Here is a 15,277-nt window from a genome sequence, read left to right as displayed (position 1 = left end):
GCTCCACGGGAAGTCTTTTCTTGCGGAAGGCAACTATCACCTTGCTTTTACACACTTCAAGTTGTGGACTATTTTTCACCGCACCACGACACTAGGTGATCTACCTCCGCAATAGCATCGCTACGTCTCTCTGAGGTATCAATAGGCGAGAATGAAAAGAAGCGGCCACTCGTTCAATTCTCTAAGTCGTTTGTATAGTGCTGTCCCCACTATCTTCTCTCTCATCCAATTTATCTGTTAATAATATTTGACCAGCTTAAGATAAAAAAAAGAGATAATAGAATAGCATAGAACAATTATTAATTATTGCAAGTAAAAACACCTTTATTTGCGATGGAGGATACATGAAATAGAAAATGAACGTACAGTTATTTATGGTTTACTTCTTGTATAATAATCTCAGACAGCTACACATACATTTAAACCATTCCGTTACAGAGAACCTTTGAGTATTCGATCAAACTCATTCAATGTACAGCCAATATTATTGTTAAATACTGTCTTGATATAACAAATATAGTTGATATATGAAAGAAGAGTCGTTTTTAAAAAAAGGTTATTCGCATGCTAAACGATGACTAGTAACGAAATGACAAGCTGCTAATGAAATTTACCAATACGGCTTTCTTTACATCTCCTCATTAGTTTGCATTGACTAGAAGTCCCAAGTCGACTAAATCATTTCTGCATCGGTTATTTTCTCCAAATCTTTTGTAATAATCAGCGACGATTTCGTGACTTAATTTGCAGCAGCAAGGCATCTCTCGTAGCTGAGGCAGGCACAGAGAGAAAGTACTTGCTTTTCTCCATCTCGTGGACAGGTATCTGACTTGCTCGATGTACCAACGGCTTTCTTAGTAAACGAAGTCGCTCGAATCGCTCAACCAGTCCGAGATAAAACAGAATATTATCTGTCGACATCGTTCGTCCTGAGCACTGGCCACATAATTCCGTGGCTATGAAGTGTGTACAGTTTGTGAACACCTGTTCAACATCGTATTCATCTGCGAGTTGAAGAAGGTCTTCAATGTTTTCTCCTGAAACAAACAAAATTTACACAAATTAGCCGCAGTCTGTAGATGATTCTTTTCATGAAAAGAGGAACACATAGGATGGCGCAGGTAATCTTACTTTCAAATCTTTTTCCTACAATTGTTGAGCATCCTCCTCTCCGTCAGTACAGCTGGTGAATCGTAAATACACCTAACATTACAGCTTCCCAGGATTCTACTGTGGTGACTTACCTCTTCACACCTGAATGATTGATATTTTGGAACTCTCTAAATGCTTGTGCCACAGATGAATTTTGTCCCTTAGCGATTACTACGGTCAGGCGCTGCTTTCATTCAGGGTCAGACCGCGAATATTACTTATTCTGATGGAACTGAAGAAGCAATATCGCCTAATCATGTCTCAACATCATAGTGCAAGACATTACTCAGGTTGTTTACAGTGATGCTGAGGTAAACAAATCTACAAGACGTAATATTGATAACAGTAATAAACATTTGCGTTTGTCTAAGTACTCGTTATGATGTTCCCATAAAAACAATATCATCTGAAGACTTTTTGTCAGTCTGGACAGGTGGAACTTATCTGGCAAAGAGTCCAAAACTTCAGAAATTCCCTAAAGTCCCATTGTATTTGTAACCGGTTGGTGGTGGTGGGATTGAACAGTCACCACAACAGTCCAGCACTCAAACCAAAAAGGCAGGAACCTGTCAGCAGTTGCACAACTCTTTCATGCAGGCAAGAACAACAATCACGGCTGTGTCGCTTGTCTCGCGCTTTCACTTCGCAGTTTCTCCCCTGTCCTTGCGTCTCAGCTCTGCCTTTTATACCTCTCGGGTGGGTCACGTTTCGCGGTCTTTCACATGCATCAGCACTTTTCTCGCATGCATCAGCACACAGACTTTGTGTGTCCCACATGTTTAATTATTTAATGACTGCCAAACAATGTTCATTAAACGAATAACGAATATGTCACAATTTCTCTCTTTAACTTCAAACTATCAGTCTGTATTACTGACGTGTATGAAGAATAAAACCACTTTACTACTGACTGAGTCAATGGGGTTTCCAGGATAAATCTGCTCCAAAAAAAATCGACCACTGCAAAATATTTCTTTCCTGGAAGCTGAATCTCTTCAGACCCTTTTTCTCTGAAGTCAGACAAAAGCATTCTTTCAAACACAGGCGAATGCAACATGAGTAAAGTTTTATGAACATGAAGTTTGCGACCTTCGACCACTAGGGTGATGTCGGAATGTTGATTGCTCTTTTGAAATCGGTTATTATATACTTCTTCCTCTTCTTCTTCATATTCTTGAGATACTTCTGAATCTTCTTCTGATTTTCGCATTCCCTAAGTTCAATCTGCTTCTGTATTTTGCGCAGACGTGATGGTAGAATGAAAAAAGGAAGTAAACGCGGTAAAGCAGTGTGTTCGTTCTTTGAGAGAATCCTGCTCAATATGGCGACGACGAAAGCTTAAACTTCAATCTCAAGAGGCTTTCTATGGAATCGGAGAGTCTGTCTTGCGAAGCTGGTAGAAGAAAGAACGGGGAACGGGAATTCCCTAGAGTACAGTAATGCGAGGTCAGCAATAACACGGTCGATGAACATATTGCGAGGCAAAGTGTCCTCTCCTGTACGACACCGTGAATCAAGGATGAGAAATAACGCAAAGAGGTACCGTTTCCTAGAATAATTAAGAAAAAAATAGAAAACTGGTTTTCTTAAAATCCCTGTAAATCAAGCAGAACATACACGTGTGTGTGTACATGTGTGTTTGGAGGGGAGGCGTGAAGGGTGTTAGTCCTCTCAGCACATACCCACCTACTGTAAACCCACAGCGCTTGGTGAGGGTTAGTGATGATATGTTGTTTTGCGCCCCGTGTTATCGAGTTTATTTATTCAGTTTTCGTTGTTGTTGTTGACAGCTGTCTTCGCCGAGACGTTTATTTTTCTGGGCAGCTGTTTCATACGAAAATAAAATAGGGGCTCAATTACCCTGGAAAATAATATTTTCCAAGGTTCAAGGAATAAAAGATATTAAACTGAGATGGTTTCAGTGCATAATTATCCAGAGAATTCTAGGTACAAACTCCCTGGCAGAAATATATGGGGATAGAAGTTAATAATAAATCACTTTCTGTGGCAACGAAAGGGAGACAATTGAACATCTATTTTGGCGTTGCAAGGCAACCAAACTATTTTGGACAAGCCTAGAAAAAGGCAGTAAAGGAAAAATGCTCTAAAAATAGTAAACTAGCACTTAACGAATCTGTAATACTATTTGGATATGAAGCAAACTGTCCAATAGATAAGACATTAGAGAATTTACTACTATAAGCAAAGTTTTTTATCTCTGAATGTAAAATAGAGAAGAAACAGCCAGACTCAGCGGAGATTACCACCAGGGCACGTGGCTCGCGAGTTGGCAGTTTAGAATGGCGCCGACAGGTGACGACCCACAGCCTAGCCAAACCCATCTTTCTGTAAAGTTAGGGTGCGTATTTGAGTGTACTAGCTTAATAACGCTTATATTTTCTATAAAAAATGTTTTCTATATGCAATTGCATAGTTACTTACTAAACATTATTTAATGACAAAATATTTCTTATATTATAAAACTACATTTCGGATATTTCATGCTTTTGTTTTAGTGATATTTGATCGACTAGTGTCGACTGCTACACGTTTAATAATTATCTCCCTATATTTAAAAAAATCCGTTCATCCAAAACCCTTTCTACGTAAGTTTGTGTGCTCATCTCTTCTCCTGTCAGCGTGCATTAACAGCATTTCGACGATCATCTTCAAGTCTGATGATTTAATGTGCGTCAACTCGCGTGGTTTGTAATAGATGTCTATAGACCAGCTCACATGGACACATCGACATTGCCCTTGTGCCAACTGTTTCACGCCTTCGATTGTCTCCCTTTACACCAACCCATTGCACCGTCCCTTTTTGTGAACAAAAATTGTCTATTTAAAAAAATTAGTATAAGTAAAAGATTAAAATGTCAATAAAAAAAAAAAGTGTCCTCTCCTGTACGACACCGTGAATCAAGGATGAGAAATAATGGAAAGAGGTACCGTTTCCTAGAATAATTAAGAAAAAATTAGAAAACTGGTTTTCTTAAAATCCTTGTAAATCAAGCAGAAGATACACGTGTGTTTTTTTTATTTTATTTTATGCATGCAGTTTTTAGGAGGCCATCTGGCCCACATCAACATCAAAAATAGTAACAATCATACAAGACCCTGACATTCATCCCTATACCTCATGCAATGCACATGGTCATACAGATCTTACATGTGTAATGTACATTTTCTAGATACCATTTGGTTCACATCAACCTCTTATATTGTATGTTACATGCAAATTAGCAGTGGATTGCTGTACATGATCAACCTTTTAGTTGTATTTGGTTTTTAGTTAAATGATAAACAGTATAATGACATTCAGTGCTAACTAATTATATGTACACTGTCATGATGTCCTCATTTTCAGACATTCTGTTATATAGAGGGCTACATTAATAGCTACTTTACCCTTAAGGTTCTTACACAAAAGTAGAACCTTAAAGGATGAGGGGAATTTATGGTAAAAGAGTGGATATATCTCTTACGTAGAGTTGTATATTTAGGGCATATTAACAGAAAATGGTATCGGTCTTCCACACTTTGACTATCACATTGCTTGCACTCAGGTTTTACGTTGAAGGTCAACAGGGGAATCAGCAACAATAGCAATTTCATCAGCATACATCAAAAAGGAGATCCCAAGTGGATCTGCCAGGACATCAATACCACGTGCACCACATAATGTTAGGTCTGACCAAAGCTCAGATAGAAATATAGAAAACAGTAAAGGGCTTAGTACACATCCTTGTTTGACACTGGATATACAATCAAAGTAGTCAGTTATTTGAGATCCAACCTCAACATGTGTGTGTACATGTGTGTGTGGAGGGGAGGCATGAAGGGTGTTAGTCCTCTCAGCACATACCCCACCCACTGTAAACCCACACCTCTTGGTGAGGGTTAGTGATGATATGTTGTTTTGCACCCCGTGTTATCGAGTTTATTTCCCAGATAGCATTGAAACATTTTATAAATGTTTATAAAAAGTTTACGCATTATGTTTTAATAATGTTTGCACAAAATGTTCGTAAAACATAATTTATGCCCATTAAAATTATGTTTTAAAAACCTTTAATTAAGAGCTTCTGGAAACGAGTTTTAAAAGTTTTATAAACGTATTTTTGTAAATGTTTTAAGCAAAAATGTTTCAATAATGTTTGCAGAAAATGTTATTTTAAACGTTTAATATGCCCATTAAAATTATGTTTTAAAAACGTTTAATTTTAAACCACACATACTCTCTGAAGTTCCACTTCAAACCTGGTAAGAATGACATACACATATTTTCATTTCCTTTTCATGAAAACATATTTAATGTCATTGAGTATAAACCCAGGAAACATTTACATCATACAATAACAATTTATCTTACATGTACAACAAATGGTGACCTTTTGTGATAACAATGAATCAATGATACTCAAAAAAAATAAAATAAAATAAAAAAGAGACAAAAAAAAAAGAAAAAGAAAAAAAGAGAAAGTATAGGAATTCATTAAACAGTGATAAAACAAGGAATTTTCTTAAATGAACAGACTTTTAAATATTACAATTTCAAATGATTAAAGGAGAGTTTGGTGCTGCGGCCCTGTGTTCCATGGGGAGTCACGAGGAATAATTAAACTAAAACTCAATAGACCTTTAGATTTTCTATAAAAAAAAATAGTGAAATGAATTTAAATGATGCAACAAAAATGCGGTTATATCCCTCTGTAGATAACAACATTCAAATTATCATATCACCGTTATATAATGGACATATCAAATTGTGCTTAATCTAATGCAGAAAGCAGATTATAAGGCTATACCTGAAACCCAGAGAGTGAGAAAGCAAGAAAAGGAACAAAAAAAAGCTTATGGTCCTGGGATAGACTTAAATTATTAGGATGCAATTGTTCAGTTCTTGTTGTTGTTGACAGCTGTTTTTTTTCCGGGAAGCTATTTCATACTCTTGGGACGTCTAGACCTGAGGGTTTTCAGACTTAATATTCATAGTGCGTGTGTGTGTAACCCTGACTAGAAAAACATCCGCTAATCAGCTACAATACTCTGTATGGCGAGTAACGTTAGAAATGGAGTGATTTTTAAAGACTTCATGTTTTACATAATATTTTCAATTTTCAACAATGCTTTCAAACATGTGAAGATTTGCCGGCTGTTATTTTTGTGTGCTACGTCATCCACCTGAGGTCACTTCCCCTCCATGGATCATTGGCGTGGAGAGATGACGTGCAGGATGGGATACAGGGTTCAGAGAACAAACTCTTGATGCTGTCTTGTTCATCCATAGAGATTAAAATAAGTAATGTAAATAATAAATAAAAGATCAAACTAAAAATAAAATGAAAACAAAGAAATACTGATCAATGTTTATTTTTGCTAATGACTGTGAAGTACTGCTGTCAGCTAACACTTGTGATCAAAATAGGAATAAAGAAGAAAATGATTATTTACATTTTACCAGTCATATCTTTTCATCTGTGCCTGTAGTTTAATCTCCATTGGTATTGATGAACCATAATCTAAAATTTGCTTGAGTAAGGCGTCTCTCGTGCTGTAAGCAGGCACCAGAAGAAAGAACTTGCTTCTCATCATGTCGTTGGCAGGTATTCGGCTTGCTCGTTCTATCAACTTGCTTCTGAGTGATTGCAGCCTTTCGTAAACGCTCCACCACTCCGAGATAAAGTAGAGTGCGGTCCGTGGACAGCTTATCCTCCGAAAACAGAATGTTGTTGATGTACTGTGTACAGTTGGCGAAAACCTGCTGGACGTCGTATTCGTCCGCCAGTTGCAGAATGTCTTCAAGGGTGTCATCTGCACAAAATATCATCAGCTGTATGAGGTTTACTCTTCAATATACTTTATGTAAACATCTGCACTCCTCGTTACAGGGACTGCAATCACGTGAAACTAAGATGAGTGTCATAGTCTTAAAAAATAGAACAATGCAAATTATATATTCAGAGTGGGTTATGGGTGTTATTGTGTGATCTTGAAAAATACATTCCTTTTGATTTAAATGATCTTGGTTGATCTTGGAAGACGGACCTACAGATTTAAGTTTATTTAGAAATTTGACTGATTTCTAAAAAATAAAAAGGTTCAGATTAGTTCACTTGACAGAGATTTTAACGAGTGGGAAAATGTGTAACTTACGTATTAACGATATGCAGAGACAATTCGTTTTGAAACTGCAATTCACACGCAACAAATGAATCTGCACGTTAAAACATGAAACATCAAACTCACCTTTGATGAAGCCAGCTCCATGTCCGGGATAGATGTGACCGAGAAGTTCAACCATTGTGGAATATTTCTTCCCCTGGAAGAGGAATTTCACTTGATTCTTTTTCTCTGAAGTCGGTTGTAAACATTTTATGAAAAACTGGCGAATGAATCATCAGCAAAGCTTTATTCACATGCAGTTTTCTATCCTCTACCACTAGGGTAGTGTCGGCAAAGTCGTCACCCACTTCAAATCGACTTTCTGAGGACTTGGAAGAGGACGCTTCCGTGCATTGGGCGGTATTCATAATTTTCGTTTGCAGTCGTTAGACGACAATACAGAGGAAAATATAGGAATGTCAGAAAGCACCCGACAGGACCGACGAATTCCTCGCAGTCGCTAACTTTACAGATTTCCTGGAAAAGTGTCGTGCGGGAAACCTCATCAGCAACAGTGAAGAGGCCCGGATGTTAGTATGTACAGTTCCTTGAGCAAATGACATAAGGTGACGTCAAAATATGACGTCCAAAATAACGGGTGACGACAAAAAGAAAGAGAGCAGACGACAGCGGTTCAGAGAGGAAGCACTGACATGTGACACAGCCGTGGCCATTGTTCTAGTCTCTACATTAAAGTCTTGCGCATTTGCTGACGCTTCCTCCTTTTATTCGAGTGCTGGAGGGTTGTTGTCGCCACTCCATAAACCCCACCACTCGGCTGCATATAAATATATGGAGCCAGAAATGATGGACACTATACATGAGCTTTTCATGTCTCTGCCATAGAACTACACATAGTGAATACGAAATTGTTAATTTTAAAAAAATGGTATTTTAGATTAAAGAGGTACATATGTTTCCTCAAATTCCGATGAAAAATAGATATGCACGCAATTTAAGCATTTTGTTTAGTAGGTCTAATAAACGCTGTGCTGATGAACTCTATCGAATGATCAAGATAATACAGTCAAAAACAAAAATTAATCCGTAGGCTGGTTTGTGGTTTAAACTAAATTTTTTTCTTTGATTTGATTTAAACGCTTTTAAGAGCCACGAGAAAGGTATGTTTAAGATGGGACGGTTGATTTTTTTTTAAATATAGAAATTGGTTTATTCTCGTGAGGTTAGAGGAGAGCATAATACTTGATACACTATCGTTTGTATTAGTGTTCAGGTTTAGGTACATAAGAGAATTAATAGACCAGATAGTGTAAGTATTTTTTAGTTGTTTATCTGCATTCTGCATTCCACGTGAATGTCTTTCTGTCACTTCTCTCGTGGGAGAGACCGGCATGACTGTGTGTGTGTGTTTTGACAAGCAGACTAACAAAGTTAGAGTAGATAAAACAGATTAAGTATTATTAATCATTCTAGGTTGGCTAAAATCTGTCAGTTTTCTTTCCTTGGTTTATGTTCGAGACGTAGTGTGGTTCATATTCGTCTATTTTGAAATTTATTATAGTACATCGAGTAGAATTTAAAAATCAAACACACCACCGCTTACAGAAATGTTTTAAATGATTTTTTAAAAACAGAAACCGAGTGAGTAGGTGAGTTGACGTATGAAGGTTATCTTCACACCAACTGAAATAATACAAAAAGAAATGAAGTCTACATATATAATAGTTTAATATTTTATGATTTAACTCCAGAGAAGTGCATAACAAGGATGCTAAAAGAAGCGTTACACATATTAAGTATTAAAAGTATATGACAGGATAGCAGTAGCAGCAGATCCAGTGCTGACAGTAGATATAGTAGTAAGTACAGAGGCAGACATTTGCTTTGAAGCGGTATTAACGCACATATCCTTGACACCAGCCGTGAAAGGAAACAAAAAGTATCAGTCGAGCGAAGGGAAACCGAAAGTCTCGCTTGAGCGACCCCGACTCACTGTACACAAAGAATTGACTACCACAAATAATAATGTTTATTTTTGCTAATGACTGTTGAAGTACTGCTGTCAGCTAACAGGTGTGATCCACATAGGAATAAAGAAGAAAATTATCATTTACATTTTACCAGTCATATCTTTTCATATGTTCCTGTAGTTTAATATTGCTTGGTATTAATAAACCATAATCCAAAATTTGCTTGAGTAAGGCGTCTCTCGTGGCTGTAGCAGGCACCAGACGAAAAAACTGACTTATCATCATGTCCTTGGCAGGTATTCGGCTTGCTCGGTCTATCAACTTTCTTCTGAGTGATTGCAGCTTTTCGTAGCGCTCCACCACGCCGAGATAACGTAGAGTGCGGTCCGTGGATAGCTTATCCTCCGAACGCAGAATGTTGTTGATGTGCTGTGTACAGTTGGTGAAAACCTGCTGGACGTCGTATTCGACCGCCAGCTGAAGAAGGTCCTCAAGGGTTTCATCTGGAGAAAATTTCTTCAATAAATAGACTTACTTCCCTGTATACCGTGCATAAACGGATCAATGGATCACTCCATAACACCGGCACTTTTTTTTAACTTGGAAGTGAAAATGAAACAAGTCCTTTGGACTGTAATGTTCTCAAGTCTCCGCAATAAAATACTTATACAGTTTCTTTTCTATACAGTGACATTAGTCGAGTTACATGTCAATTAAAATCAGTTATATTGAGATTAGAAAATGGTTCACTTGGCATACTGGCACCACATATAAATATTTCATGAAACAAAACAAGTTGCATTGAAGTGAATGATTTTGGAATTATTTCCGAGATGATTCACATGCAGCGCAGAATCTTTGTTTTCATTACTGAAAGAATTTTATGGGCTTACCTTTGACTAAGTCAGTGACATCTCCGGGATAGATCTGCTTCATGAGCTCCACCATTACAGAATATCTCTTTCCTGGCAGCGGGATTTCCTTTAATTCTTTTTCTTTAAAGTCACCTGTCAGCATTTTTTCAAATACAGGTGAATGTAGAATTAGAAGAGCTTTGTGTACGTAAAGCTTTTGATTTTCTACCACAAGAGTAACATCGGAATGCTGGCTGGGTTCTTGAAATTGCTTTGAAGTCCTTGCTGCCTCCATCTTGTGTTTCCTCGATTGACAACGTTACTGCTATTTTCTTTTTCTTCTAGCTGCTCCTCTTTATCGTCTCCGATCAGCACATGATTTTTTTGAATGATTGAAAATTATCTAGATAATATTTCCCGACACAATGTTTTACCATGAAGTTTTTTGCTGTGCTTTGGAGGAAGGCTTAAGTTTATCCGTTAGATCTACAGTCACAGTCTTGGTGAAGTCACGTGACTGCGCAGTGCATTGTGGATGGCATCCCGGCATGCAGCACAGACAACTAACACCGCAGTACACCAACAGGCTGTTGGTGTTAAATAAGCAGCACTGCAGCTATTATTTTTAAAATTCATTCTCCTGACATTGTAATGCTCTCAAACAATAAAAGATAACAACTGATCTAAACGCGGAAAGAAAGCAAGTAAACAATAAACAAATATTGATCAGGTATACATTGAAATGACTTCTAACTCACACCGAAGTACACCTGGTGTTGGTGTTAAATAAACAGCACTGCAGATATTATGTTTATAAATCATTTCGCTGACATTGTTATGCTCTCAAACAACTTAAAAAAACCAAACAACCAATCTAAACACGGAAAGAAAGCAAGCAAACAATAAACAAATAGCGATCAAATAAAAATTGAAATGTCTTCCAGTACAGATAGGGAAGATAAATATCACTTTTTAGATGCTGAAAAATTATGTCATTGATTAAGTTTCAACATAATTTTGCATGAAAAATTATCTGACGTGACAGTACTTTTAGAGACGTGTTCCTGGTTTCGCTATTGAGAGAATAAGGTGTTAAGGACAAAGTGCAGCTGTACTCATCCTTATTCAGTGATTTTTGTGCTTTATTTTAATAAGATAATCCTCAGTCATGGCTCCTGTCTTCGGAGGGGGAGGAGAAAGGGAAGGAGGAATTCACAAGTTCAATGAATAAAGAAAAGTGTGCGAAGTGGGGGAATTGCAAATGTTGGTGGAAAAGTCTTTCCCTCAGAGTGCGATAGGAAATAGGAGCCTGAACATGTTCAACGATAATGTGAAGTCGTATTACTGAAGAGTTCTACAAAAAAGGCAGAAGCAACAGACACTGGACAAGTTTTTTTCCTTCAGCCTCAAAGTGACTGAAAAGGGAAGTCCCCCGGATTTTGCAATGTCACATGTGCTCATGGAGGGGGAATCCAAACAGTAATTCCACCCCTTCCTCCCTACACCTCCATCCACCCACGCCCTCAAAATAGCAAGTTTTCTTATGTTTAGATGCTTTCGTTAATGTTTTTTTTTTATGTTTATTAAATTCCATTTATAATATATTATAACTGTTCTCATTTTTTAAAAAAATACCCATACACTAATATAGCATGTAACTTTCAAATATTAGCAAGTCAACAGCAGCTGGGAACCAATGAAATCTTTTTCTTTTATTACTTATGGTAATCATTATAATCCTTGATTCACGGTGTCGTACAGGAGAGAACACTTTGCCTCGCAATATGTTCCTCGACCTTGTTATTGCTGACCTCGCATTGCTGTACTATAGGGGTTTCCGTTCACCATTTTTTCTTCAACAAACTTTGCAAGACTGACTCCCCTATTGCATGGAAACCTCTTGAGATTGTAGTTTAAGCTTTCGTCGTCGCCATATTGAGCAGGATTCTCTCAAAGAACGCACACACACTGCTTTACTGCGTTTACTTCCTTTTACTTTTTCATTCTACCATCACGTCTGCGCAAAATACAGAGGCAGATTGAACTATTCTACATGTGTGTATGGAGGGGAGGCGTGAAGGGTGTTAGTCCTCTCAGCACATACCCCACCTACTACAAACCTTCAGCGCTTGGTCAGGGTTTGTGATGATATGTTGTTTTGCGCCCCGTGTTATCGAGTTTATTCAGTTTTTGTTGTTGTTGACAGCTGTCTTTGTCGAGACGTTTTTTTTTCCTGGAAGTTGTTTCATACTCTTGGGACGTCTCGACCTGAGGGTTTTCAGACTTAATATTCATAGTGTGTGCGGGTCTGTAAACCTCACTAGAAAAACATCCCTTAATGAGATACAATACTCTGTATGGCGAGTAACGTTAGAAATTGAGTGATTTTTAAAGGCTTCATGTTTTACATAATATTTTCAATTTTTAACAATACTTTCAAACATGTCAAGATTTGCCGGCTACTATTTTTTGTGTGCTACGTCATCCACCTGAGGTCACTTCCCTCTCGATGGGTCCTTGGCGTGGAGAGATGACGTGCAGGATGGGATACAGGGTTTAAAGAACAAGCTCTTGATGCTGTCTTGTTCATCAATAGAAATTAAAATAATAATGTAAATAATAAATAAAAGCTCAAACTAATAATAGACTGAAAGCAAAGAAATACTGATCAATGTTTATTTTTGCTAATGACTGTTGAAGTACTGCTGTCAGCTAACACGTGTGATCCACATAGGAATAAAGAAGAAAATTATCATTTTCATTTTACCAGTCATATCTTTTCCTTCTTGCCTTTATTTCAATATACATTGGTATTGATGAACCATAATCCAAAATTTGCTTGAGTAAGGCGTCTCTCGTGGCTGTAGCAGGCACCAGACGAAAAAACTGACTTCTCATCATGTCGTTGGCAGGTATTCGGCTTGCTCGGTCTATCAACCTGCTTCTGAGTGATTGCAGCTTTTCGTAGCGCTCCACCACGCCGAGATAACGTAGAGTGCGGTCAGTGGATAGCTTATCCTCCGAACGCAGAATGTTGTTGATGTACTGTGTACAGTTGGCGAAAACCTGCTGAACGGCGTATTCATCCGCCAGCTGAAGAAGGTCCTCAAGGGTTTCATCTGGAGAAAATTTCTTCAATAAATAAACTTTCTTCCCTGTATACCGTGCATAAACGGATCAATGGATCACTCCATAACACCGGCACTTTTTTTTAACTTGGAAGTGAAAATGAAACAAGTCCTTTGGACTGTAATGTTCTCAAGTCTCCGCAATAAAATACTTATACAGTTTCTTTTCTATACAGTGACATTAGTCGAGTGACATGTTAATTAAAATCAGTTATATTGAGATTAGAAAATGGTTCACTTGGCATGCTGGCACCACATATAAATATTTCATGAAACAAAACAAGTTGCATTGAAGTGAATGATTTTGGAATTATTTCCGAGATGATTCACATGCAGCGCAGAATCTTTGTTTTCATTACTGAAAGAATTTTCTGGGCTTACCTTTGACTAAGTCAGTGACATCTCCGGGATAGATCTGCTTCATGAGCTCCACCATTACAGAATATCTCTTTCCTGGCAGCGGGATTTCCTTTAATTCTTTTTCTTTAAAGTCACCTGTCAGCATTTTTTCAAATACAGGTGAATGTAGAATTAGAAGAGCTTTGTGTACGTAAAGCTTTTGATTTTCTACCACAAGAGTAACATCGGAATGCTGGCTGGGTTCTTGAAATTGCTTTGAAGCTCCTGCTGCCTCCATCTTGTGTTTCCTCGATTGACAACGTTACTGCTATTTTCTTTTTCTTCTAGCTGCTCCTCTTTATCGTCTCCGATCAGCACATGATTTCTTTGAATGATTGAAAATTGATCTAGATAATATTTCCCGACACAATGTTTTACCATGGAAGTTGTTTGCTGTGCTTTGGAGGAAGGCTTAAGTTTATCCGTTAGATCAGGGGTCTCAAACACGCGGCCCGCGGGCCGAATGCGGCCCGCGAAACATTTTTGTGCGGCCCTCGGCCACGTCCGCGGTGTATATGTATGTTGTGCTTGGTGATTAACTCCCGCAGTGAAAATTACCTCCGTTATTAGTGACAGAGACAACGTCAACTTATTTTAATAAACTAAACTGCCTGTGCATGTAATAAACTACACTAAATGTAATTAATAATTATAAAAACTTTATTTTACATTTAACTGCAGTGACAGTAGTGTTCGTAAAATTTAATGAAAAAACATTTTCTTTTCGTGGTGCGGCCCGCTGACTGGCTGTTACTTTCCACTGCGGCCCACATGCTAATATGAGTTTGAGACCCCTGCGTTAGATCTACAGTCACAGGCTTGGTGAAGTCACGTGACTGCGCAGTGCATTGTGGATGGCATCCCGGCATGCAGCACAGACAACTAACACCGCAGTACACCAACAGGCTGTTGGTGTTAAATAAACAGCACTGCAGCTATTATGTTTAAAATTCATTCTCCTGACATTGTAATGCTCTCAAACAATAAAAGATAACAACTGATCTAAACGCTAACTTAGCAACGGTCAAACAATGCTTTCTTGTTTGTTTTCATGCTGTTGTTTTCGTTCGCTTTCCCTTGTTTTCCGACAGTTTGATGAATAGACGACAACATATTGTTTCCTGCAAGTTGATAAGTATCCCCCCAAAAAACTGCAACTATTATCCATATTTTCACGAATATTTCTACTGTATTACAGTTTTTTAATATTTTGAATCAACCGAATCCTCTTATTACTATACGGCTTGTTCCAAAATATGGCGTCTCCAAATCAGATACTTGTGTATCAGTAACAATAACAGATGAACGAATATATCTTCGTACAACGATTAAACGAGCATACAGACTCATAGTCACTTTATGTATTTTTGTTGTGGTTGCGTTATAACCTGGTGTAACGACTTTGTGTGCTGTTCATACAACGATCGAAGGTCAGGGGTCACGAACTCTACTCCCTGGTGCAATTTCCGGGGTGAATCAGCGTAAGTCATTGGTATTAAATAAATAAAGTGGTATGCAGTTTCTTTAGTACAGATGTTATATAAAAAGATAAGATTCAGAAAATATGTGACACTATTTTCGCAGCTTTTATATATATATGAAGTGTAAGTATTGTACATAAATATATAAATGGCAGTGTGGAAACTTC

At 37.8% G+C, this 15,277-nt stretch overlaps 2 protein-coding genes and 1 long non-coding RNA gene across 3 annotated transcripts; all 3 read right to left on the bottom strand.

Moving 5' to 3' along the window:
• Window positions 1–303: 303 nt before the first annotated feature.
• On the bottom strand, window positions 304–2,706 carry LOC112573946. The gene is made up of 2 exons (XR_003101306.1): window positions 2,057–2,706; window positions 304–1,037 (listed from the first exon to the last, which is right to left on the bottom strand). It is a non-coding gene; the product is annotated as an uncharacterized LOC112573946 (long non-coding RNA).
• A 6,276-nt stretch (window positions 2,707–8,982) lies between these two features.
• LOC112574558 (BTB and MATH domain-containing protein 38-like) lies at window positions 8,983–10,996 on the bottom strand. The gene is made up of 2 exons (XM_025255715.1): window positions 10,142–10,996; window positions 8,983–9,751 (listed from the first exon to the last, which is right to left on the bottom strand). Exons 1-2 carry the CDS (start codon window positions 10,395–10,397, stop codon window positions 9,396–9,398), a joined length of 612 nt encoding a protein of 203 aa, XP_025111500.1. The 5' UTR covers window positions 10,398–10,996; the 3' UTR covers window positions 8,983–9,395.
• Window positions 10,997–12,764: 1,768 nt separating this feature from the next.
• Window positions 12,765–14,055, bottom strand: LOC112574559 (BTB and MATH domain-containing protein 38-like). The gene is made up of 2 exons (XM_025255716.1): window positions 13,612–14,055; window positions 12,765–13,221 (listed from the first exon to the last, which is right to left on the bottom strand). The coding sequence occupies exons 1-2, from the start codon at window positions 13,865–13,867 to the stop codon at window positions 12,866–12,868; spliced, it is 612 nt and encodes a 203-aa protein (XP_025111501.1). The 5' UTR covers window positions 13,868–14,055; the 3' UTR covers window positions 12,765–12,865.
• Between the last annotated feature and the right edge of the window lie 1,222 nt (window positions 14,056–15,277).

Source organism: Pomacea canaliculata, linkage group LG10 (assembly GCF_003073045.1).
Source record: "Pomacea canaliculata isolate SZHN2017 linkage group LG10, ASM307304v1, whole genome shotgun sequence".
Lineage (NCBI taxonomy): Eukaryota > Metazoa > Mollusca > Gastropoda > Architaenioglossa > Ampullariidae > Pomacea > Pomacea canaliculata.
This window is presented reverse-complemented; position numbering and strand designations above follow the sequence as displayed.

What these genes read in the sequence shown, in the direction of transcription:
- LOC112574559 (XM_025255716.1), bottom strand. Translation starts at nt 13,867, where the DNA reads ATGGAGGCAGCAGGAGCTTCAAAGCAATTTCAAGAACCCAGCCAGCAT. An exon ending in TGTCACTGACTTAGTCAAAG is followed by an intron (nt 13,222 to 13,611) that starts GTAAGCCCAGAA and finishes AATTTTCTCCAG; the next exon opens with ATGAAACCCTTGAGGACCTT.
- LOC112574558 (XM_025255715.1), bottom strand. Translation starts at nt 10,397, where the DNA reads ATGGAGGCAGCAAGGACTTCAAAGCAATTTCAAGAACCCAGCCAGCAT. An exon ending in TGTCACTGACTTAGTCAAAG is followed by an intron (nt 9,752 to 10,141) that starts GTAAGCCCATAA and finishes AATTTTCTCCAG; the next exon opens with ATGAAACCCTTGAGGACCTT.